General features: G+C 34.8%; 1 protein-coding gene and 1 pseudogene across 6 annotated transcripts in view; both read left to right on the top strand.

The window, feature by feature from the left end:
• The window catches only part of COL11A1 (collagen type XI alpha 1 chain), a 491,382-nt gene that overhangs the window by 300,190 nt on the left and 164,538 nt on the right, over nucleotides 1-26,654 (top strand). For all 6 annotated transcript variants that reach the window (XM_074370060.1, XM_074370058.1, XM_074370057.1 and 3 more), the window contains 3 exons: nucleotides 15,427-15,594; nucleotides 20,758-20,971; nucleotides 24,062-24,224. In XM_074370060.1, coding sequence (XP_074226161.1) covers nucleotides 15,427-15,594; nucleotides 20,758-20,971; nucleotides 24,062-24,224 — 545 coding nt within the window. The remainder of the gene's footprint in view (nucleotides 1-15,426; nucleotides 15,595-20,757; nucleotides 20,972-24,061; nucleotides 24,225-26,654) is intronic.
• LOC105065374 (superoxide dismutase [Mn], mitochondrial pseudogene) lies at nucleotides 2,387-3,191 on the top strand (annotated as a pseudogene).

Here is a 26,654-nt window from a genome sequence, read left to right as displayed (position 1 = left end):
TTTTCCAAACAAGTGGTCGATTTGGGGGGAAAAAATAAGAGAGCATGTAGTAGTGTAAATCATATTAAATTTTTTCTTTTGGATTGTCAAAGCATCTGAAATTATATAAACACCTGTTACTTCAGGAATAAATGGACAGTTAATTTATAGGGAAGTAGTCACCGTGGGCTACCGTGATGTGCTGTGCTGGCCACAACTATGTGGTATGGTATATGGTAGAGCTAGTACTTCTACCAAATGAAGTTATTTTCTGTCTTTTGGGAAATGTAGTACATGTCCTTAGGGTTTTGAAGAAGATACTGTGGAAATTAATACCTATACTCGTGATTGACAATTTATATAAATATAGGGTTTTATACATATTGAACCATCACCAGCATTTTATATTTTATAATGGTGATAGTTAGGTGCTTAAAAGCCAGAATCTTACTGTATCCTAAGTACTTTTCTTTCTTGTCTACCTTTGGAGAAATAATTAAGCGCAGTTGGTGTAACCATTAGGAATTCAAGGCAACTACAGTGTGGAGGCTAAGAGCTGATCTGCATTTCTGCTTTTACTCCTCCACTTCCCTTATTTAATACTGGGGAAATATGACCTGAGCTGGGAGAGGAAACCACACTTTTTTTTGACCATTGAAGTTTTGTTCCTTAGCAGAGAAGAAAGAGTACACACAGATGTTCTAAAATGTTGCAGTGCTCCCTAAATTCTCTCACTACAGAGTCCAGTTTAAATGCACTTTTAGTGTACTATAATGACGTCCCTATTCTAATTTCTTTTGCGATTTAATTCAGAACCTAAAGGTTTTGTTTTTCCTTTTAACTGCCTTCTACATTATGATGTGTCTAATATATTTATTTCTCCTTTCAAAACCCTAATATGATCTTATTTTTACGGATGTGTCTTTTTTTTTCTACTTCCAGTTGTGTCAGAACTCAATGTGAATGATACTAGCTGGTAGAGAAGATGAAAGTCAATTTTACAGTGATTTAGCGAGTAGTATCTATTTATCAGTTGCAGTCTTTGGCCTACTACTGACTTGGCTAGTGGTTCTTTAGACATTGGCTGATCACCAGACCTACTGTTATCTGGTAAAATAAACTCTTTGCTTGCTGCGCATGGAATTAGAGACAGTGCTATTAATTTAGGAGAAAGAACTCAGAGAAAAGAAAGGTTATCATATTTCAGAGTAAGAGACCAGCTTAAATACGACTTGACAATTGAGAACTAAAACAAACCTGTGTAAAAGTGCTTTAGCACAATCAACTTTTGCAATCCCCTCAAACCTTCTTTTTTTTTTTCCTTAAAAAGCATTTCTTTCTTATTTTAACCAAATTTAATTGCTCTTGAATGGCCCTGTACTGTACAGGCCAATGAAGGTCCCTATTCATAGAACTTGGGCGCACAGAGTGTCAGTGGAAGCTTCCTTCCTCTGTCTGACTGGTAGACTGACATCCGGGCTTAAAGGAGTGAACCTTGGACTGTAGGAGGTGGCTGGCTTTCCTTCCCTACTCAGATTTTCACAAACAGCTTCCCAAAGGGACGACTGCCAGAAAAAGCAATCATTGCAATTCCTGACAAAACTAGTAAGAAGCTCTAGCGAACTTTCATACTTTGTGCTTAGATCACTCTTCAGAGAAAGAGCTGTAAATATTAGAGTGGTATTTCCCCTTCTCTCTTTAGACCAAGAGAGGCGCACAGCCTACTGCCTTCTGTCACTCTTCTTTTTGAACCCTGATGAGTCTTCAAATACTTCACTGGTTTTGAGGACAGATGCGTTATCCAAATGGTCCATCATAGTGTAGAGCTTCCTTCAGGATGTGTCCCTCTGTGTGTCCAGGTCATGATCAGCCTTTTCCCACCTGCTACAGCCCCACTCCCATTCATCCTGCACTTCAGGCACGTTAAACCTCTTGCCTGTATTCTCCCCTATCTTTAAACGCACTGTTCTCTTTCCCTGGAATATCTGTTCCCCTCTCATCCATCTAGCAAATGCCTTCTCATATTTCAAGATTTAGTTCAAGCTTCATCTCTCCAGGCAGATGTAATAATAAGCTGTAACACTGAGCGCATGCTTATTACGTACCAGGCCCTGTTGTAAGCACTTTTCATATAGCATCTCATTTCATTCTGACAATTGCCCTGGAAGTAAACTAATACTAAAATTTCCATTTTACCCATGAGGAAAGTGAAAAACAGAGAAGTTCATTATCTTGATTAAGGTCATACAGCTACTATGAGATGGACCCAGGATTGGAACCCAGAGAGCCCTTGCTCTTGATCACTTGTCCATGTTTACTATATAGTGTATTCTTAATGCTTCTGCACAGCCTCCCTGACTTTGTTTATGACTATGGTGCCCTGGGGCCTAACATTAATGCACAAATCATGTAGCTGCACCACAGCAAATATGTAAATTGTGTGAATAACTTGAATGTCACCAAGGAGAAATATAAAGAAACTCTGGTGAAAGGTGATGTTACAATTCAGGTAGCTCTTCAGTTTGCATTAAAGTTCAGTGGTTGCGGACCTGACATGCTTTCCATTTTAGGGACAAACCTAAGCCCTAATGATGATGGAAAACTCAAAGGGGAGTGGATTCTCTAGTGGAAGCTAGAAAATGTTATTTTATTTCCTTTGACTAATTTAAGGAGAAGTTGACTGTTGTATCTGTTAGTGTTCAAGGCTCAGATTAGGGTTGGCCTGGTTTCATTAAAGAACAAGGACACTTACAAATTGCTGCCTGTTCTAATCAGAATCCATTATAAAGAACAACAGGTCTATTCCGCTTTATGGGACTGATGTATGGGAGTATGTTTATTACTTTTCAATATAAAAATGTCAGACCTGATTATCTAAAAGCTGTTTGGAATGTAATCAATGGGGAAAATGTATCTGAAAGACACGTGGTTCAAACCCCGCCCCCAACACACACAAAGTATAATTATTTTTTAAAATTCTGATTCATATGTTAGCCTTCCTTTAGGAGTAGCTGGGGAATAATTACTGTGATTTAGTTTTCTTTCTTTCCCTAGTGTCTACCAAGATGCCAGAATGCACAGTATATGATATAGTCACGGCTTAGATTATTAATTATTTTACCTTGCTCAACAGATTGAAACAAAGTCAAAATCTAGTTAACTGGGAGTTGAGTGAAGTGACCTTCTCACATCTTGTTGTTTGCAGTAATTAGAGCCTCCCTCCCTTTTCTTCTACTCATTCTCTGAAAGTAAATGAATTGCTACTTCTTTCTAGCTGTCTTCATCTGCAAAATAGTTTTGCACAGTCTCTCCAAGATATCTTTATTTATCTGAAGCAATTGATTGACCATATTACCTCTAAAACTGTAGTTGGCTTTAACATAGTAATCAGAAAGAGAAAAACAATATATGAAGTCATATTTTTGCTTTGACAGTAACATAAATCATCATTTCACTTGTCTACTGGTGAACAAGAAAGTTAAATCCAAGAATGATATCAATATGTAAAAGCATTAATTGGGATAATTCCTGTCATATATTCATTTCTGAACCTTTTATTTCAATTTTATGTGCTATTAAGGATTGTCTGATTTTGCTTCATAACTATTAGAAAGAGTAGCCTGTCTATATTTATTACTTTATGTTTATTTTAGTAAACTAATTCTTCAGGTTAGAAAGTAATTTACATATTACCCATATAATTATTATATTATGAAATACCATCTTCGAAAGGCAAGGAGTCTGTAAAATTTCAAGCGCTTACTAAGATTAATATATAGTAGTTGTAGAATTTTTTGGATGAAAATTTTGTATTTTTTATATTCTGTTCCTATCTGTTGTATATTTTAGTTCCACTGAAATCATTAGGATAAACATTTTTATCTGCTTTATTTAGTGTGCCCTAAGCACAAAGAACAGAGCCTGTCGCATAGTAAGCATTTGGTAAATTTTTGTTAAATGAGGATAAGGTGTTGATTGCAGCTCAGATAATTCTGATGTACAACCAAAGGTTTATGAACCTTCCATAATAGGAAATAATGTATACAGAAATTAGGATATGCCTGAATTGTGTAACAGGGCACTGGAAGTCAAGTGAAAAGTTATTTATCTGCTAGGTGCATATCATTTGATAAATACCTCATTGCCAAACAGCTCTGGCTCTGCAAAAACTGATTTAAGTAGATCAAATGATTATGATTTTGATGTTGATGATGCTTTTTTAAAAAATCCTCCTCTCCATAGCGTATAACAAATGCCAATAGGTATTGCTCTTCTCAACATTAAAGTCAAATGATTGTATTGAAAATATAATTTTAGTTTTATAATAAACGTATTTTAATAACTTTGACCATGCGTTTCCAATATCACAGTCTCACCTAGTGTTTGTTCTTCCTTTGCCATTCTCAAAGTCGTGACATCATTTCTGTTTTTGACTTTCAGTTCATATAGGCTTTTTATGATATGAGAAAGTTCAGGATTGAGGTTGTTCAATAACTGTGAAAATTAAATGACTCTTTCCTATGTGCAGTCATTGTATTAGGTGCCAGGACTACAAAGATGGTATGCCATCTAGTCTCATGGAGTATGTATGTTACCAGGAGAGTGCTGGATTAGGGGACAAGACATAACACAAGACAATATGGGTGTGTTTTTCTCTGTAGAATGGAATCATGTGACTAATTGAAAAGTGCAGGAAGGCTGCTAAGTTGGCAGGGTCAGTGCATACTTTGATATCTATCCCTACTAGGTGGTTCCAATTGCTTGCAACCATTGGCTTCTCTGACAAATAACCAGGAATTAGGGCCATGCTGCTTTTTCTGGAATAGTCATCCTGTTGTAGAGTCACCTGGGGTTCTCAATGATACTTAGTACAGTTAAGTCACACTTGATATGAAGCTATGACCATCATAGAGTTGAAAAATATGAGTGAATAATCTTCCTAGTTTAGAAAGGAGTATGTTCAACACATTTATAAAATCTATTATAAGAAAAAGTAGCCTAACATTTTTAAACCTTAACACATGATTGTTCTTGTTGCTAACCAAATTATAGCATGTTTTAGAACATAAAGTGTACATAGTGATTTTTTTTGTTTCTGAGGGTTAATAGTTGGACCAAGATCTCTATTTTGATTATTTGAGAGAACAAAATATTTATTGCAAGCATTTTTAAATCATAATGATTTACTCCAGGGAAACTTCCATCCAATAGAGTTTTAAAATAACCATAAACTTACTTAAATTAATTATAATTTAAAATAGCATTAATAGGCTATCAACTCCCACAGTTTCATTTTTATCCCAGACCTTGCCCCTGAACTTCAGATTCATATATTCAAAGGCCTCTTCAGCTATTTCCAATGGCATTTACTAAGTCAAAATTAGCATGCTCAAAACTGAATTGCAGAACCCCCTTCCTGAAATCTGTTCCTCTCAGTCTTCCCCATCTCAGTTAATGGCAACACAATTAGTCACGATGTTTGAGCTCAAAAGCTTGGAGTCAGCTTTGACTCGTTTTCTCTCATACTCCACATCCACTTATCAGCAACCTCTGTCTGCTCTGTGTTTAGAATATGTCCAGAATCTGACAAAGTACTTCATCTCTCAGTCCAAGATGACAAAAAAACCCAAAATTTTACACTAGAGCAATCCTTCTTCTCTGCTCCCTGATTCCGCTCCAGTGCCCCTAGGGTCTGTTCTCAACATAGCCAGCCACAGTTGTCTGAAAAAGTAGTTGGTTCATGTTACTTCTCTCTCCTTAACTTCCAGTGGTTTTCCGTCTCACTTGGAATAAAATCCAAACTCCTTGAAGATCCCACAGGACCTATACAATCAGCCTTCAGCATGACCTCACCGTTACTTCTCTGACCTCATCTTTTATACCCCTAGTATTTCCTTTGCTGGAGACATATTTGTCTCCTTACATTTCCTCCATTATCTTGGGCCAACTCCTATCTTAGGTTCTTTGCACTTGCTATTCCTTTTGCTTACAATGCCATTCTGTAAAAATATCAGGGTAGAGGAACATCTTATGGCTTTCTAGAATTTGCTCAAACATCATCTTCTTATCGAGGCTTTTCCTGTCTTTCTTGTTTTATATTGAAATCCATGCCTCCTCAACCCTTCCTATACTCATTCAATGCTTTGTTTTCCTCCTTGCTACTACTCAAATACTTGTCATTTATGAAAGGTAATAACATTTAAAATAAAGGTTGAGGTTTTACTTTAAGGCTTTGTATAAAATATAGAATCAAATCATTTTAGAGTACAAATATTGCCTTAAATAATTTGGGCAGCTTCTAGGTCATACTTCTCCAAATAATTCCCATGGCCTTTCATTTCATTTTACATATTTACATATAGACAATATGAGGGCCAAATTCCACATAGTAAAATATTGTACTTTTTTGATAGCCACCGAGCACATTGATCCAGTTGTTTTAAGAGATTATAGTTGGGGGGGAGGGTATAGCTCAGTGGTAGAATGCATGCTTAGCATGCATTGAAGTCCTGGGATCAATCCCCAGTACCTCTATTAAAATAAATAAATAAACAAAGAAAGAAAGAAACCTAATTACCTCTCCCACCAAAAATTAAAAATAAAAATAAATTAAAATTAATTAAAAAAAAAGGAGTTATAGTCATATAGAAATAGTAACGGGAGTTTGTACTTTGTTTCACTGGTTTACTAGAACAATGAGGTAAGACTTGTAGTTACTTAGAAAGTAGAGGGGAGATGTTCCCAGCTGTAGCCCTAGAAAGCAATTACAATTTAGATTTCATCAGGAAGATGTAAACACATGTTGATATTAAAAGCAAACTTTTAATTGTTCCTAATTAACACTAAATCTGGGATCCTGTGTTTTACAGATTTCTCTTAACCACTAGGTAGGTCAGAATTAGAGTAACTCGTGAACAGTGACTGGTCACGAATACAATTGATTTTGATGGAAGTCATATTTTTCCATTAGAATACAATTGATTTTGATGAGTCGTATTTTTCCATTAGTTCCACTTCAGAATGTTTTACTATTTATTTTTTTCCTTGACCTTTCCAATTTTGAGTTTCACTGTGTAATTGATTTTTTTTTCCCAAAAAACTGGTATTTTCACAGAGTTATAAGGAAGTACATTTACATTTGATCATTGAGTTTTTATTTTCTGAAATGGTAGTACCAACAGGTTTGTTAAGTGTTTGGTTTCATAAAATTAACTATAAAACTCCTAAAACTCCAGGCTCCTGTTTTATATTGTCTTTGTCCATGTTATTCTCAATTTGATGCTGTTCTTTGTTTGAATATCAAATACCCATTTTTTTCCCAAGAAGCATAAGATATTTCTTCTCAAAAACTTGAGTCTTGAGGTGCTTACATTTATTTTATTCATTTTTTTTCCTGTAGGGAAATATATTCTTTAAAAATAGGCTTAAAATGGCAAAACATTTAAGTTTAATGTAGAACTCCTTGGGGGAAAATAAACTAAACACTTTCCATGCCCAGGACTATTTAATCTAAACTGTTTGACTATAATCTTAAACTTGCAATTTACTAATGTATTCAAGCAGTTCATTTCTCTTGTTTTGTACTTTTTTGTCTACAATGATTAGGTTATAGAATGCAGACAAAAAAATCTGGTAATTTAAGCCAAATAGAGTTGTGTTGGAACATAGGTCACTTATGTGATTTAATTGCCATTATTTATGCCACATAGGCATTTAAAGATGAACTTCCACACCTCTTTAAATATGGGAAAATTTAAGTTGATCTGTTTTATTTTGTAATACTTCATGTTGGTTTATAATACAAGGTTGGTATGTGGCATATGTGTGTCTGAAATAAATGCAGGAATAGCATCAGAGAAAAGACACTGAAATATTAGTTTTTTAAAAAATCTTTTAACAAACAGCAAATCAGGGTTAATTTAGTTATACTAATATCTATGCAATGTGAAGACACAATTGTTGAAAGTGAAAAATATTAATGATATCAATGTATTAATGTCAAGTGGTGCTACAGGGTGGTAATGGAGCAGTGAACACAAAAATATAGATTTGAGATTCACTTGTTGCTTAAGCTAAGTCCCAGGAAGCCTCCTGGGGTTACGTGTCCCTAGGATAACATAAGGACATGCTGGAGAGATTGCTAAGCATCATGTGATTTTCATGGATGATATCTAATGAACCTTTAGGGACAGAAAACTGTTCAGTCTTCTACTGACTATCTATAGATTTCCCAAGGTAGTCAGAGGAAATGGATAACAGAAATCAGGTGAATTACAGCTCCAGGGAGACACTGGTGCTGCTCACTGGAACTATTAGAGATGTTTAAAAAGGTAAAAATGTTGAGAAAATAGTGCTTTTAAGTATTATTTTCATTGAGTGCTTACTATGTCTTAAACATGATCCTCATAAATTAAAATGCCTTATTTCATTGTCAAAATTTGGCTATATTGAAGAAACTAAAAGTCTCAGAGGGGTAAGTAGCTTACCCAAAGTTATACAGATAATAAATGCTGACCGTGGGTTAGAAGATGAGCTGTTCCCACGGCAGACATTGAGTTATTAATTGTTGTCTATTCACTTGTCATATCCTACATTTTAGACTCTTTATTAAGGGCTCTTACAGTTTTGAAATATAGCAGATCATTGATAGCAGTTAAATTGTAACAGATAATCACTTCTCTCTTATTTTTCCTTTTGCCAGTCCTTCATCTCACTACCACGGGAATACAGGAGCACTCCTTTTTTTTTTTTTTTTTTTTTAATACTTATCTAGGGCAACAATGCATGCATTTCATGACTGGTTGGGAGATGTTTTATAACTTTCTGTGTTTCATTTTTATTTCTCTCTTTAATGATGTACTTCATATATGGCCTGGGATGTGAAGTACTGGTGAGGATAAGTGACTGTCAAGTAGTGGGGAAAGCATCTCACATACTTTAGAAAAGTCACCTCAGACCTATGTTCTTGCCATCCCTGATACGAATGGAAACCACTTGTCAAGCTCTTCAATGTGCTGTTTATAAAGGCGACATCCCCGGTCCTCTTCTTTTTATGGATGAGAAAGAAGCTTCAACTCTGAGACAGGATGTAGCCACCCATTTACTCATTTATTCACTCATTCATGAAACATCTCTGTTGATTATTTAGTTTGTGTCAGCTGCGGTGGTATTTATGCATACCACAGTGAGCATCAATACTGCCAATGTTTCCTGTCAGAGAGTTTACAGTCTATCAGGGGAAGCAGACATTAACCAATAAATTACAAGCTTGGCAAAGAGGGAGAGAGAGAGAAAGAAATTAGGTGGCATGAGTATGTAACAGAGAAACCACGACCACAATTTAGACCTACACTGTGCCTGAGATCACACAGCCTAGAATGAAAATGAGATAACTAAGCAAGCAAACAAAATAGAGTGTGGAGTTTTCCAAGAGGAATATAGGGCATTTGGGATCATATGAGAGGGTCGCATAACCCAGCATGGGGGGGTTAAGTAATGATTTCCTGAAGAACATCATGCCTACGCTGGTATCAAAAGGTTGATTAGTTCTGAGTCCACCGGGTTTCAACCCTAATTACCCATTAAACTCATCTGGGAAACTTAAAACATATGAATGCCTGGGCCCCACCCCAGTCATTCAAGTTATTTAGCATGAGAGAACTACTGCATTAGTTCTAGAGTAGGACCCAGACAGCTATATGTTTGAAAAGCTCTCCAGGAGATTCTGATGACAGTTACGATTGAAAAAAATCAAGTCAACTATCCATAGCCAATTAGGGAAGGATTGAAAAAAATCTCCAACAAAGGAAGTACACTACATTTTAGAAACTGAAAGTTTATTTCAGCTGGAACAGAAAATTCGGGCTTTGGAGAACAGATAGGAGTTAGTGTAGATGTCTTACTTGGAGTTTGTGGCTGTGACTATTCATGGAGGAGACGTGATTTTTCTCAAGGTCTTCAGCAGCCGTGATGCGTCAGGGAGAATTTGGACATATAAATTCATTCAATGTTGATGTCTCATCAGGACATGACTAGTTCCATTTTCTTGAACTCTGTGCTGTCTTGGACCTATGCTGTCATATCTGATATTTCTGTCACCTTCCTCCTCATTGATGAACCTATCCTTCAAGACTCAGCTTAAAAGGACCACGTGGTAGATATTTTAGCCTTTGTGGGACGTATGATCTCTGTCAGCTACCAAGCTCTGTCATTATAGTGCAAAAGCATCAATGTATAAATGAATGAGTGTAGAGCTATATTCCAACATAAACCTTTCATGTAATTTTCATGTGTCATAAAATATTATGCTTCTTTTAATTTTTTTAATGAAGTAAAAATGTAAAAACATTCTAATCCCATGTACCATACAAAAATAGGCATCAAGGAGGTCTTAACCCATAAGCACAATTTTCCTAGTCACTCTTCTAAGACATTGTTATACATATCAACTCAGCTCTCACAAAAACTCCTTTAGGTATACATTTTATTTTTCTTGTTTTACAGATGTGGAAACTGAGGCACAAAGCAGTAAATGTGTCCAAATCACACAGATGCTAAGTGCTAGATGTGGGATTCAGACCAGTCTGGCTCTCCAACACTTTGCATTGCTGCTCTATACTACTTACCGGTTATGGGAGTATGTGAAGAAGTTTAAAGGAGGAATGAATTAGAGACTAAACAGTCAAAGCATTGTGTGACATTAGAGCAGTAGCCCAAGCAGACACCATAGGCACCAAGGAGAAAAGCTTAGAGACCTGGGATAGACTGATCAGTGAGTTAGTGGAGGTGTTCAAGAGCTCAACAGAACACAATAGGAAAGACAGATTAGGCCCTCTCAAATGTTTGTTTCAAGACAAGAGAGCCCTGTGGACTTCAGAGGAAGTTGCTTCTATATGTTTCACATTATTGTCTTTCACAGTTAACCAATATTTTATATAGTCTGTGTGTGTGTGTGTGTGTGTGTGTGTGTGTGTGTGTGTGTGTACTTGTTCTCCTTTAGTTTTGGAAAAAGTCAAGTGTAGGCAAATAATTAAAACTAAGTGTGAAAAGTACTATGATAGAGGGGAGTGTATCTAACCCAGCTTTGGGTGATGGGAAATGCTTTCAGGAAGAAATTGCACGTTGGTTATATTTTACTTACTCCTCAGCAAAGGATTTATCAAAGCTCAGAGACAGGAGAAAGAACATGGTGGGCAGTCTGGGAAGTCTGAGTCCAGTATGGTTGGAACACTGAGTGAGGAAGGAATTAAGGGGTCATGAGACAAAGGATGGAGAAGCGGTAGTGGTGGGGAATTGGGAGAATAAGTGGGTGTATCCAGATCATCAGGATTTGTTATGCAAGGTGTATGCATACAATCTGGAAGTTAATGGGTTTCCCTGAAGGAGTTTAAGCAAAGTGACTTGAGGCATGGAGTTTTGGAAGCTCCCCCAAGCGGGTGGTATGCAGATTGATGAGAAAAGGCATTGAAACCAGTTAAATGGCTATTGTAGTAAAGCACTGGGTCTGCTATCCTATTCTCCCATTTAGTAAACAAAAAAGTGTACAATAAAAGGCAGGAAAATATTATTGAACAAAATATTGTGCTGATTGAATACATCTGAAATGTTAATCATGGTCTGTGCCATTAGTATTGGCACCATAGAAACAAAATATTAAGGACATTTAATATTGATTTGAATATGGAGATTTTACTTTTTTAGACACATCGAGTTAATTTACAATAAATTATTGCTTTTAATCTTTAAACAGTTGAAGTTCAGTTAATAACATATGAGGAATAGTTTCTCCTTGTGTGTGAGTGTATATAAAATCGTAGAACCCATATAATGAGAATTGGTTAAACGTTATAATTATGAGATCAAATAACAGGCAGATTTCAAAGTGGCTTAATTCATGATTTAGTTTACTTGAAAGGAAAAAAACTTTGAGTTGATTAACTGAGTTTTACGTTTTTGTAACTTTATATGACTTCTGGGAAAAAAAAACTATTTGAAATCTTTATTACCTATCCCTATTAAATTATTTTTGGTAGAGTGAATTATTGCTTCATATCATGTGTCTCTACACAGAACTTAGTTTAGGCTTTAAAAATAGAGTTCTCAAGTCCTGTAGAGGGAGTGTGTTTTTATCACATTACTTTCAAAGGAGAAACTAACAAATGTAACAAAGCCTGTGCTCTTGGAAAAGATCATCCTGTTAAAGGGTAGTTTGGAGAGAAGGAAAGTTGTGGTTCATTTTATGTATTATTTACTGATATGTAGTTGGGACCCTGACCATGGGGCTGCATCCTTTTCTTCACAGAATTACGGGTTTCATAGCTGTGTTCATGTAGATCCTGGAGGCTTTACCCTTTCCCAATGTAGTTTTGCTAATGGCTTCAGAGCAAGAAGATAAGATAAAATAAGCAGATTAGATGCTGTGCTTCTAGAAACAGTCTCCTTCAGAGTAATTTATACCCTGAAGCATGGATTGAGTTTAATTTAAAGCAAATATAAACATGAGGAATCAATGAACTGACTCAAGATAATATAGTGTATTTATGTTTTAAGTTTCTTTTTGCACTATTTTTATTTATGGGCTGTAGCAATGAGGATGACCAAGTGGAATGAGCCAGATTCAATGGTTGCACAGACTTCAGGAGTGCTTCATTTGCTTTCTGGTTCTCAGTTCCTTTATCTGCACAGTGGGGACAAGAACACGTGGCCTGCAAGATCTGTGAGGGTTAACGCTGTGAAGAACTTAGCCTAGTGACCGTCAAGTATTAGGTCTCTGGGCACCGCAGCTAATATAGTTATTATTTTCTTAGTTTTATGACAAGAGAAAAGAAGAATGTGAGAATATTCAGGTATCTGACTGGCCTGAAAAATTGGCCATTGCAAGCAGTACTACTGCAAAAAGTATTCTTGAATATTGTTGTTATTCTTTTAAATATTCCAAGGCTAAATTAAAGAGTATCATACTTGATAGGGTTAATGATCCCTTCAAAATGTCTGATTTCCATAAAGAAATGGATTTTTGACTTTTAATAATCTAGATATGTACTCTTCTGGATATGTTGATTTTCATTCAGTAGCTTGATAAAATAGGTAAACAGTTGCTATTATTAAAAGAAAACATTTGTTATAAGGTAAAAAATTATATAAAGCTTCATTCACATATGTTTGTAATTTAATAATTAATTTAAGAAATGACCAGATGCACATTACTCACACATTCATTCATTCATTTGTACATTCTATAGCTAACTCTAGTTATTATAAAAAAGTGTTAATTGAAACTGTTAATTTTCAAAGAATACCACTCTGTTGCAGGTCACTCCCTACTCTGTGGAGTGTGATAAATTGTGGTGATGGTATTTCCTGATTCTACAGTCAGTTCCATTTTCATTCTCATTAACTCCTCCGAGTGACAGTGGATTTATAAAACTCAACATGTTTTGAGATTTGATGACAATTCTGTATTTTTTTAACCAACAACTGAAATTTTCAAATCAATAACATTGGTCTTATTTTCTGCCAGAAGTGACGTCTTTTCCTTCTGCACAAAAGAGTACTGTGTGAGTCTCTATAAAACCCTAGACACTGCCTCTTAAACAGTCGTTGGGGCACATGTATTGTGCCTCCTTAATTAAAATCTAAATACTTGCAGTAGGGACTGTGTCTCAGACATGCTTAGTGATACATTGGCCAACACAAGGCCTTCTCTGAATACTTTTATTTTTGAATAAAGATAGAAAGCCAATAAAATAAAAGTATTTTGAGTAATATGGATTCTAAAATCTGGTTTTCTAACAATGCTTACACCACATGTTCATGTTTTGACTTGCCTAGTGAATTAAGTACATAATTAGTTGTGGGCCAGGGAATTTCAGGGTCTAAAAAGAAATCATTTGTTTTTCTATATGTGGTTTGTTTCACGTAGCATAATGTTTTGAAGGTTCCCCCATGTTGTAGCATGTATCAGAACTTCATTCCTTTTTTGGCTTTTTTTGTGTGACTGTACTGCATTTTGCTCACATATTGATTGAAACTTCGATTGTTTTCACCTTTTTAACTGTTGTGAATAACGTTGCAAAGAACATTTGCATACAGGTATCTGTTTTAAGTCCTGACATTCAATTCATTTGAATATATACCTAGCAGTGGAATTGCTTGGTAATATGGTACTTCTATGTTTAGCATTTTGAGGAATATTATATGACTCCACTTACATGAAATTTCTAGAATAGGCAACTTCATAGAGATGGAGAGTAGAGGACCAGTTGCCAGAGCCTGGGCAGAAGCAGGGAATAGGGAGTTAATGCTGAATGATTAACAGTTTCTATTTGGGATAATGAAAAAGTTTTGGATACAGATAGTGCTAATGGTTGCACACCATTGTGAAGGTAGTTATGCTACTAAACTGTACATTTTTAAATGGTTAAAATGTCAAATCTTATGTTGTATATATTTTTCCACAATTTAAAAAATGAATAGCATAAGTGTAATATACCAAAACCAATAAATTCTACAGGTTAAATGAGTGAATTGCATGGTATGTGAATTATATTCCAATAAAGCAGTTTGAAACATTGAGTTTATCCAAAAGGATTATACTTACAAAAGGGAGGTTTAAGGTTCCAAAATTATTTTATGTTGACCACTTCATGGTAGCAGGAGGTCACTGGAAATGGACTGGATTTGGGAAATTTCTGCTTCTGCCAATGAACAATCCTGCGCTAGACACCTTACAGCTACATAAAAGGGGAAAAAAAGAATTACTTGTCTCCAGGGGACTTCCAATCTAAATCATAAAGCATGAAGCAATGTCCGTGAGGTTACTCTGGCAAATTTAGACGGTTAAAAATCAACAAATTATACATAGACACATATATTCATGCACACTTAACACAGGTGCACACAGATACTCAGATATATACATTCTCACAAAATGTATACATATATTCATATATACTTTGTAAATAACTAACATGGGAAAGCACTCAAAATAAGTGGAGTATATTTTGCTACCTATTCTTTTAGACATCTTTTATCTCTGGGTATGCAGTATGGCTTAGTAACTGCACATTTTTCAATATTTGTATATAGCATTCATTATGGGTTTGAATCTTCAAAATCACCTTTGTTTAGATTATGAATAGTTGTATAGAGATTCTATTAGAAATTAATGGAATATATGTGGAATATATACAGATGCTGGCTTTCTCAATATCTGTTTTGCTTTTCTGTAATTTGATTTCTGATTTGAGATATTTAGTGTTTGAGAATATTATGGTTTATATTTTACATGCTGCGCCAATCCTCAACTTTCCCAACCCAAATGTTAGGGAAGCATGGCACGTGATAAATAGATTCGAGCTACAAACTATTTCCTCTGTTAAAAAATACTTATTTTAATATTAGCTCATTTGTTCAATTTGTTTTCTTATTTTTTAACTTACTTTTCAGCTGCTCCAGTCGATGTACTAAAGGCTCTAGATTTTCACAATTCTCCAGAGGGAATATCAAAAACAACGGGCTTTTGCACAAACAGAAAGAATTCAGAAGGTTCAGATACTGCTTACAGAGTTTCAAAGCAAGCACAACTCAGTGCCCCAACAAAACAGTTATTCTCAGGTACGTTCTCTTCATTGCTATGCCTGCTACTGCCTTGCTAATTATCATTATTTATTTTTATCATGCTGTATAATGTACTGTTATGGGGAGATTTTTCATAATGTCTTGAAAAATACTCGGTGAATATTTTCTTTCTGCCTATGAAAGCACTAATTGACCTAATAGCACTAATTGTCTGGAAATCATGAAAATGTAGGGAAAGGGAGTTGAATAGTGAAATGACAATTTCTGGGTATCACATTTTCTAAGCAGGTAATTTGTTACGAGTGCTTGTGGGCTATTGGATACACGTCATTTATTTTTTCTTATGGCTTTACTAAGTTGAGTGTCCTTGTTCTAATTTAACAGAAGAAGAAATTGAGTTTCACTGAGACTTTCTGACTTGTCCAGATTACAGGGGGCTAGTATTTTTAATGCAGGTCTTATCTGTTGCCAAGGTCAATATTGTCTGTAATATAAAGTATTCCTTTTTTGTGGTTTGGGATCTTTTAAGAAGCAATGTATCATTTAAATTCTTCATATTATCCTCTACTGTCCCCACTGAAAGAAATTCGAATTCCCTATTTTCATATAAAATTACTTTGTAACAATAGAAAAATTACGAATCAAGGGACTAAAAATATTGCAAAACAAGATAGCATATTTTTCAGGGAAGAGCATTTAAAAGTATTTTTGAAAACACATTTATTTTGATAAATCATTGATTCTTCCAAAATATTTCTAATTTTGCAATAATTTGTGGTGGACAAAAGTAACCAAACTACAAATATAAAGACAGTTAATGAATAATTTTTCTGACTTCAAAAATAAAATTAAAATAGTTATTAAATCCATGAAGTATTTTTCAAGTCAAATATGAAACTTTTGAATAGTAAAAATTAAGTTGCTTTTATATTTATTCGTATTCCAATGCAGACACAGGAAAAGGGTGGGAATTTTCAAGAGAGAAAAATAGATTAATGGAAAGCTTTAGCAATATTCAAGAAGTTAGTTTATATATTTTTTTTATATTTGGCTTGTCATCTCAGGATCTGTTTATCTGCCTTTCTAGTGTGGTACTTATTTTGATTAATTTGACTATTTCTTTTGTTTTATTCATGAAAAAAGAATACAACATATGCCTCTAGAATCTCCTTCCATGTTGCTTAACAGAATATATCAACATTTATTCTCAGCCTGCTCACAACATTGTCTTAGGCGTACGATTCTAATAGTGAGTAGTTCAGACAGAGGAGCTATCTATGGTAGAGACGTCATTTTTACCCCATGCAAATGATTATAGGCTTACCTTCCTAGAGGGCAGAGCTTTCTGCCAAAATAATGCAAAGGGCATTTAACAAAAATTACCAGTGACACATTCACCATTAAAAAATTTGAACAGTGAATATGTGAATAGTATTTTTTATTTTAAAAAAAGTAAGAAAATATCTTTGAAAAATTATTTGAATACTTTTTCTTCCATTATGAAAAGACACAACAGCACCTTCTTTTCTAATGAGTAACATAAGGAGTAGTATTGGAAACTTCAACACTGGGGTAGGGGCAAGGGATTTTAGGTTGTCACTGTAATATTCTGTAGAATTAAGGGCTATGTCCTCCAAAGTCCCAATCTGAGACCTTGAATTTAAATATCTGAGAACTCTGTGCATGTGAACTGGATAGAAGCTGTGATTTGCAAATTCCATCTGGCCTTTTTAGAAACCTGCTGTAGGACAGATACTGTGCAAAGAACTTTGTGCATATTAATCTTTATCTTCCTAACCACCTGGATTGTGGAATATTTAAACTCAGTTTATGGGTTGGGAGTTAGAAAGGTGAAGTATTTAAATATAATCATAAACCCTGTGAATGATATGAAGCTGAGATAGTTTTTTTTTTTAAGACTTGAAGCTTTTCCGACTATGCAAAATGACCTTCACTCTTCATTTTTAAAATCCTACCAACCACTAAGCTACATAAGAAAGAGATTTTATTTAAAGGGCAACATATTTCACATGGAAATACATTGACCACAAGTTAAAAAATTAAAATCAAATAATAAAGTTATTGTGCTTTTGTATATCAAATATATCAAGTGTGTTCATGGACGCAATATCTATTGATGTTAAAGCCCATTTTGAGAATCATTATTGAATCTGATATATTCCGTGAATTGTGATTATTATTATATGTATATGATTTACGTATACACTTTTATTAAAGGTAATAATAGCATTTTTTTCTTTAACAGCAGTCATTTACCAGAGAGGATGCTTTATTCTTAGTTTGTATTTATACATTTCAAAACATAAATTATTTAAGATGAAAAATTCCACATTTTATCTGTGTCATATATACTGATGATTACTATTTTAGATAAAATTTCACATCTTAAGTTGTTTCATTTCTGTTGTTGAACTTATTTCATAGTGAATTCTCTCTGATAAATTTAGTGGGTTATGAACAACTTTGAATAGCATCTTCTAGGGAGGAGACTAAAGGAGGCGCCTAGATTACATTGTGAACATTCTGGCCTCGTCATGATTTTTTAGACAACTAAATTTTTTTTAAAGGTCAGCTTAAGCATTATAATTAAAAGCTTATTGCTGAATTTAAAATTGGGGAATACTTCCATAATTGAAAGATTTTACTCACTAGTGTAGTTAGAGGTTGACAATTCTCAGAAGCTGTACTGTATAAATTGGATGATTAATTAAAATTTGTTACAATTTCTTTAGTCTTATATGAGTACATTATTGCCCAAAACTTTCTAAATGTCTCTATGTAAACATTGTTTCATAATGCTTTTGCAAAAATGAAAAAAATGTTTTCCCTAGCTCATGTTGTTTTCACATCATTTTTTTCAATGTATGAGATATTTGAATAGTTGAGGTACATTTAAGGAAAGAAGTCTTAGGATTCTCAACATTCTGAGCTACTCATTTGAATAACAAATTTATTTGCTATGAAACTTCCTCAATAATAGGCTGAATTACCTAGATTTTTATTTGTAGTATAAGCAGGTAAAATGTGTTCTGTTAATTGATGTGTTTATTAACTCTCCATTTTATTTACATGGTTATTTTTCTTCTATTGATTTTCCTAAATATAAAATTTTAAACTATACAAATCAAATCAAACAAAACTCTCCCTCTCTTTATATTACATATACATATATTTCTTGCCATGAGAGCAAGGCTTTTATGACCTATTTGTGATATAGTGAAGTTATATTGATAAACTATTTTAAAAATTAAAATTGAGAATTTTAAGGAAACTTTTTTTTTAGTTTGGAGATAATTATCTAGATCTAGATAGATTAGAATCAAATAGTTAAAATTAATTGACTGCTTTCTTTGTGACACATTCTTATTTAATTTCAACATTTTAAATAATTTCCACTTCATAAGACATCTTTCCATGACATTATTTTAAGTGGTTGCAAAAGATATATAGACATTTTGTATTCTATTTAATCAGTCCTAACCACTGCAGGTCATTTTAACATTTTATGCTGAAAAGTAGTGTTCTGATAAATTGACTTAACATAATATATTTACATAGAAGCATCTTTCTTACCCCTATAAATTCTTAGACATGGAATTTCTGGTCTTCCGTAGTCTTTTGAATTTTATTCCATGGCAGTCATACTCATAACATTTTTATTATTTTATACTACTATATATAATAGAATTTGGAATGAATGGACTGAATATGGAAGCTCTTGGTGTTGGCCCAGATATCATTGATTACACATGCACATATATGCCAGTTTTGCATATAGAAAACTTTTTAATTTAAACAGTCTTGTTCTTCAAATAATAATACCTGCTTTACTTATGCCTCAAGGTAGTAAGAGGATTTAATAATATATATATGTAAAACTACTTTTGAAAAATAAACTTCACAATTTTACATGCAGTGTTTTTATAAAAATGTATGTAATAGTCATTGCTTAACTATCTGAGAGATATTTATGGCAATCATTTGATATATTGATTTAATGAATGTTTACTAACCACTTATGTAGATCAGGCCCCATGCTGGATATTTAAGATAGGATGGTGAGAGGGAAAAAAAAAAAGAAAAAAATATACCTTCTTGAATTTAGAATCAAATCAACCAGTATCTAAATCTCTAATGATTTAAGTAAGCTTTCTTCATTGTGTGATAGGAATAACTGGTCAGAAACTCTTTAGCTTTTGAAGAGGCGACTTTTATGTATTGGGTCCTTGCAAAGCCTCTTGAAAGAGAAGATGGATGGCCACAGATTAGACAGGGGCAGAAAATGCAAATCTTACACCAAAAGTGCTACTTAAGTGTTTCAAAAGTGCTTACTACGTGTTTGATATTGAACTCATTAGGCAGTTAGAAATGAGCACCAGGCAAGGGGAGAGGAAAGGGAAGAGAGCAATCCAGAAAATTATGGTACACCTGCGCCCAGGATAAAGGGCTTTGAAGAGTTCTACTTTCTCTAAATGAGTGCCGACAAAGAAGCCGGTTAGAAGCGGCCGCTGTGGCTGCGCAAAGAGAAGGACCCAACTTAACATAACCCAGTGCTCATTATAATTTAATTAGCATTGCGGTTTGGGCCCCTCCCATGGGTTTTTCTGTGTGCATCATGGGTAAGAGCATGCGCAAAGGAGATGGGCGCGTCTAAGCACTCAAGGGACACGAGCTGTCAGAGAACGCCCCTAAGCCAGGATAGAGGACAGGAGAAACAAAGGAGTGAGGCCTTTGTTTCTTCTCTTGGGTTGGCCCACCTTCAATTCTCGAAGGTGCACTCTACTAACTTTTTCTCTGCTAATAAGATCTTCTGTTTACCACAACGCTTTCAGTCTTCTGTTCGCATTCTTTCTGTCAGGTAAGGCAAAGAACCGAGGCCTTTTTCCCCTCCTCGCGGTAACAAACTGGCACCACGATCTTGTTTCCTAACTTTGAATTCAGTTTTACATAATCATTGTGCTTTGAATGAGTGGTAGTAAAGTTTGAATACAGCTTCAACAATTATTGCAAACAAAGCGTAACAGAGTCCCCTCCCCATTGGTTTTTAAATTTGTATTTTTATTACCGTTTGAACTTTGGTGACTTATTGAGGCCACTTAGTAAGCTCACAAATAATAAGATGGTCCAGGAATAGTTCGGAAATTTGGAATTTCTGACTCTTTGGCCTTCTCTTCTCAGGAGGAACTTTTCCAGAAGATTTTTCAATACTATTTACAATAAAACCCAAAAAAGGAATTCAGTCTTTCCTTTTGTCTATATATAATGAGCATGGTATTCAGCAGCTCGGTGTTGAGGTTGGGAGATCACCGGTTTTCCTGTTTGAAGACCATACCGGGAAACCTGCCCCAGAAGACTATCCCCTCTTCAGAACTGTTAACATTGCTGATGGGAAGTAAGTAGCAAAAATCTAATGTTTCAGCTGTTGAAAGCAATTCTTTCATTTGATCATTCAACAAATTTTCATAAAGTGTGATGCAGATTTTCTAGGGAATGGTGATATAGAAATAAACAGAACAATAAATTACCTAATCTTACATAGTTTATAATCTGGATAGACAAATAATGAACAATTAAAAAATTACTGATAAATAGTATATCAGATGGTGATCAGTGAGCAAGAGAAACACAGCAGTGAAGGAGATAAGGGATGGTGGTTGGGACGTGCGGTTTTGAGGAGTGAGATCAGGGATAATCCCACTAAGAAGGTGACATGTGAAGGAGGTGGAGTGCATATCATGCTGCCAATTAAAAGCACACTGGTCCAGGGGTAGGAAAAGCAAATACACAGCCTCTGATTCCCAGTGTGGCTGATTTGGTCTAAGCAACCCCAGGGATGCCACTGTGGCAGGGGCAGAGTGGGTTGATGTGGAAGGAGAAGCAGTAGGAGGCCACATGGTATAACACATTGTAGGTGATTGTAAGCACTTTGGATTTTATTCCAAGTGAAACGGGAATTCACTGTAGACTTTTTGGGCAGAGGAATGGCCTGATTTGACGTACCTTTAGCAATCACTTTAATATTGACAGTCATAGGAAGCTTTACATGTTGACACTCAGCGTACGCTATGCTCTGTTCTGAATGCTTTATGCATAGTTAACTCATTTAATTTTTCACAACTCTTTGAAGAAAATAATGTTAATAAACCCACTTTACAGATAAGGGAAGTGAGGCACTGGGAATTTAAGTAACAGATATTTGAAGAGTGGCAGTTAACTCAGGTAGTCAGACTCTTCAGTAACAACCATGCTCTTCTTAAAATCATGCTGAATTCTGAATTCTGTGTTGTGAACACTGTCTATCACTTAAAGCAGCTAAATAGAAATAAATATTTATTAAATTTACTAGGTGTTTTATTGCTGAATTCAGGCTTCAAAAATAGCTTTAACTGAAATATATTTGGTTATAGGCATAAAAAAGAAATAGCTATTCAGATGGAAAAAAATATTCTCACTCAGTATATCATTGTCAGGACCATGGAGAAAACTTCGTCCCAGTGCCAGGAAAACCGAGGCTTGCACGAGTCATTTACATCATTATCCTTAATAATTAATATGAAAAGTGATGATAGTTCTACGATCGAAACTAAATCAGGATTAGGAACGTAGGGTGTATTGTTTTAGCCGGAGCAATCCTCTTTGGTATTGTTGCATTGAGCAAAGGCCTGTTGGAAGTAAGGGAGCGAGCATGTGGGGCTGTGGAGGAGGAGCATTCCTGGCAGAGTGAAGAACACGTGCAGGAACCAGGAGGAGGCAGCCGTGTGGCTGGAGTGCAGGAGTCCGAAAGCAGAAAGTTGGACGCGAGGTCAGAGAGGGCCAGGGCGAGGCAGAGTAAGGACTTCAGCTCTTACTGGGAGTATTAGATTAGTTTTCAGCAGGGCAGGGACTTGATCTGACATACAATTTAAAATGGTCACTGGTTGCATCAGAGTGGAAGTGAAGACCTATTAGGGGTCTAGGTGAGCAACATGGGGGCTAGGACAAAGTTGAGAGACACTGAATTCTGTATGTATTTCGAATATAAAGATAGACAGATTTTCTGATGGTATGAATGTATAGTGTGAGAGAAGGAGAATAAATCAGAATGACTCCAAAACTAAGGGTTAATTTAGGATTTTGAATATTGTATGTGACACCATGATTATGACATGTCATTATTATCAGAGCTTAACTTAATTCAACTAAAATATCGTTTCGAGTCCTAATCCGCTTTCAACAATTGAAATCATTTTTATTTTCTGTTAATGAAAAGCACATATCTACAATAGTGGAGGAGATGGTTTAATTTAAGACACAGGCTTCTGGCAGAAACATGTGTAAATTTTACTCTCACAGTATTAAGTGCCTCCTAATATAAATCTTTGACAATTCAAACAAAGCAGATGCCTATGCTAGTTGAAAGTGCTGTGGAAAGACCAAAGATTAAGTGTATGTGGAAATATACTTGGTCCTCGTCAGTGTCCATGCCAAGTCACATGAAACAGACAATTTAGAAAGGCTGCTGCACTTTTTGCGTACTTTATTTTATGGATCTATTCCTAGACACTTCTGGAATATTAATTTAGCACTTTTCATTTGGGAAAAAAAAAAAAAAACAAGAGTGGCTTGCAAAATCCAAGTGAGCTTCACTTAGCTGTTTATGTTAGCACCAGATACTGCTAATAAACCCCACCATTTTACAGTATGATTAGGGTATGTATGTTTCCAGAGGACTGGCCATGTCTCCCCCCAAGCCTGTCATCACTGCCCTGAATTAGCTGGAGTAGTAGCTTCAGAGTGAATTGAGACTCTCACTCCATACATGCATTGACTATGCTTGCTTTCAGTGTCCCCACTTCCTGCCAACCCTGCAAAGAAGGAGAGATATTGTGTCTCAGTCTTGGATCCTGCCCACAGCAGTGATCTACAACGGTCTTGAAATTAAAGTGGAAAAAGAAAACGAAAGCACTTGAAAGAAATGTGAATAAAGACAGAGAAGCACATTGTGTAATTAGAACATTCAATTGCTCCAGATGGAGCATTCATTCAATTAGTAGACGTACCCTTTTACAGTCAATCTCAGGGGATCACTTCAACAGAATTTTCTTTAAGTAGAATTCCACTTTGGGAGAGAGCATTTACGTACATAGAAACTATTACTTACCCCATATCCCACCCCTGATCTCTATATCAAATACCCTCATCAGGACATGGTGAGATTAAGCTTTTGTTACAACACAGTGAAGCAAAGGTTGGGCACTTCCTTATCAGCACAGACAGCCAAGACTGCTGTGCATCTTACACTGCTGTGTCCTTTTGAGCTCCTAGCACTATTCTGGGTAAATAGGAAGTAGTCACCTGTTTTACTGATTGAGCTATAAATGAGCCTACATTTTGTACAATTTCAGCTCACTTGTATAATTTAAAATGCATTGTACTTTAATGTGCATAGTGGTTTGGCAACAACATCTTTGAAATTTACACAAGAATTATTTGGCTTTTTCAGGTGGCATCGGGTAGCAATCAGCGTGGAGAAGAAAACTGTGACAATGATTGTTGATTGTAAGAAGAAAACCACAAAACCCCTCGACAGAAGTGAGAGAGCAATCGTTGACACCAATGGAATCACGGTTTTTGGAACAAGGATTTTGGATGAAGAAGTTTTTGAGGTAAAATAAATCAGACTTTAAGCTGAATATCACTAAATCAGATGAAATGAGTTAGTAACAGCAATAACAATCAATATATGCCATGAAGCAAAGTTACAAACTCTAAAGAGTGACCTACTTTCTTCCTCTGTGGTGTAGTGGTGATGTTTTCTATTGTTCAGGAAGAGAATCAGTGGACAATGGTGACTGTAACGCCTGGGAAACGTTTCCAGAGATGGGTTGATTTAAACGCAGGCATGCTGTTCTCCTGGGAAGGGAGTTGGCATTCCTCTTAGTACTTTCTGTTATTTCCTTTGGAGTAAAGAACATTATCTTCACTCCTCTCAGAGATTAATTTATTAAAATGGACAAGTGAGATATGTTGCCTTTCTCTGTTTTTTGTGAATGTTTCCAAGGTAAGATAGAGACCATACTGCCAAAGGTGAACTGTAAGTTTTTAAAATCACTTTTTTAATAATGTGAAGGTCATGGTGAAAAGTTTCTTTTCAACTATAATTCACCAATTATGATAATCACATTATTTCTTCTAATCCTTCAATCGTGGGACCTGGTAACTCTTGCTTTAACTTTCATTTAGTCAATTATAAACGGAACAAACAGAACTGGGTCCTGACCCCATAAAGGGATGCACTCCTGAGATATTATTCATTACTCTAATTACTTTTGTATAGTTTCTGAGTAATTTATTTTTTAAAGTATAACAAAGTAAAGCTGTGTAATATATTATGGATTAATAGACAAGTTCTACATGGGAGATTTGTTGTATTTTATTGATATGTGTATGTATACACACACATACACACACAGCATGTATTTTTTTTAAAAAACACAACATAAATTCAGAGTGTCAGTAGAATATTACGTCCCTGTACTTAGTTATATACATAATCTATGGCATAATTTTAAATAGAATTAAAGCTTGTGACATTTTCAGATTATTTGGAATTTTATTTGTTTCTGAATTTCTGCACTAGTATGTGCCCAAGCCTTTGACTTCAAACAAAATGTTTAACACGTTATATCATACAAAATTAAATTAAAAACTGATTGATTCAGGCAATATATAATAATATGCTGTCAGGTCTTCTAGTATCATGTATTGATTGAACACAAATGATACATGAATATTTATTTATTAGATAAATGATAATCATGAACAAATTAATTTCTAAGCTTACAAAATTCTATTTTAAAATTAAACATCAGTTTCACAGGCTAAATTTATTTTTATAACCCAACAACACCTTATATTCATAGAACATAAATGAGTAATATGGAAGAGCTAAATCCGTAGATAGTTTCATTTCAGAAGTTCGTTTAATTTATTGCTGTACATATTTGCAGAGCCTTAAACAATGGAAATTAAGAGTAGATTTTGTTCACCATAAATGAATAGGACATATAAAGAGGAAATTAGGATGGAAATATGCAAATTAATATTTATTAATTCTCAAAATTTACTAGCCTTAAAAGATAGTGTTTGACATATGTACATGTTAATTAGATTTCTTTTCCATACAGTTTCATAGTACTGAGACTTCTACTTTTACCTGAACATAATTCTAGGTGAATGTCATTTAGTTTTTCTTTTTGACTCCTTATCCCCCAACACACACACACGAGACTATCCTCCACTTTCCTTGCCATATACTATGCTCATGCTCACTGAGGTCCAGTTTAGAGCTTTTGATGTGTAGTTACAGACTATCACAGTAAGTTCTTTTTTCAACATAAATAACTGAACCTGATGCTACATATTAAAAAATGTGCATGCAGTAAATGCCTCTGTGTTTTATAGGCGCATTATAGTATCAACAACTAGAACACATAAAAATGATTTCCTTAAAATATTTCCATATGTTTTCAACCACTGCTGATCAAAATACCTCTAGCCAAGAGGCTTCTGGTAAATTACCAAAGAAGAGGTACTAGAAGCAAAGATTATTATTACTTTCTTTGATTAATTCTTGACTTTCTAATAACATAAATCATATTCTAAATCTTGAAGTAATTCCAGCTGTTTATTTGGAAAAACTGTTAAGCCATTAGAAAAATAATCTTCAAAGGCTCGTTAGTGAAACCTTTAGTGAGTATGACAGTGAGTAGCAAAAATAAGTTTATTAAGCTGCTTTGCATGAAACCCTCTGGAACTTTAAATAGAACATTTATTTAATATGAATTGCAATCTGAAGACTTTTAAGAATTCTGCCTTAAATAGATAAAAGCAAAACTGAAAATGTTTTTAAAAGAATCACAAGATTAGTTTATACGAAAATGCCAAAATTAGTATGTAGGAACATAATTCAGATTATATAATTTCAGCATAGCAGAATGAATACAAGAATTGGTTCTGGAATGAGAAAAGTTTGATTTTGAATTGCAGTACCTAGCTTAATCAGGTTTCTGTGTGTAATTAATTTTTGTAAGTTT

Source organism: Camelus bactrianus, chromosome 9 (genome assembly GCF_048773025.1).
Source record: "Camelus bactrianus isolate YW-2024 breed Bactrian camel chromosome 9, ASM4877302v1, whole genome shotgun sequence".
Taxonomy (NCBI): Eukaryota; Metazoa; Chordata; class Mammalia; order Artiodactyla; family Camelidae; genus Camelus; species Camelus bactrianus.
The sequence above is the reverse complement of the archived record's forward strand: the minus strand, read 5'-3'. Positions and strand labels throughout refer to the sequence as shown.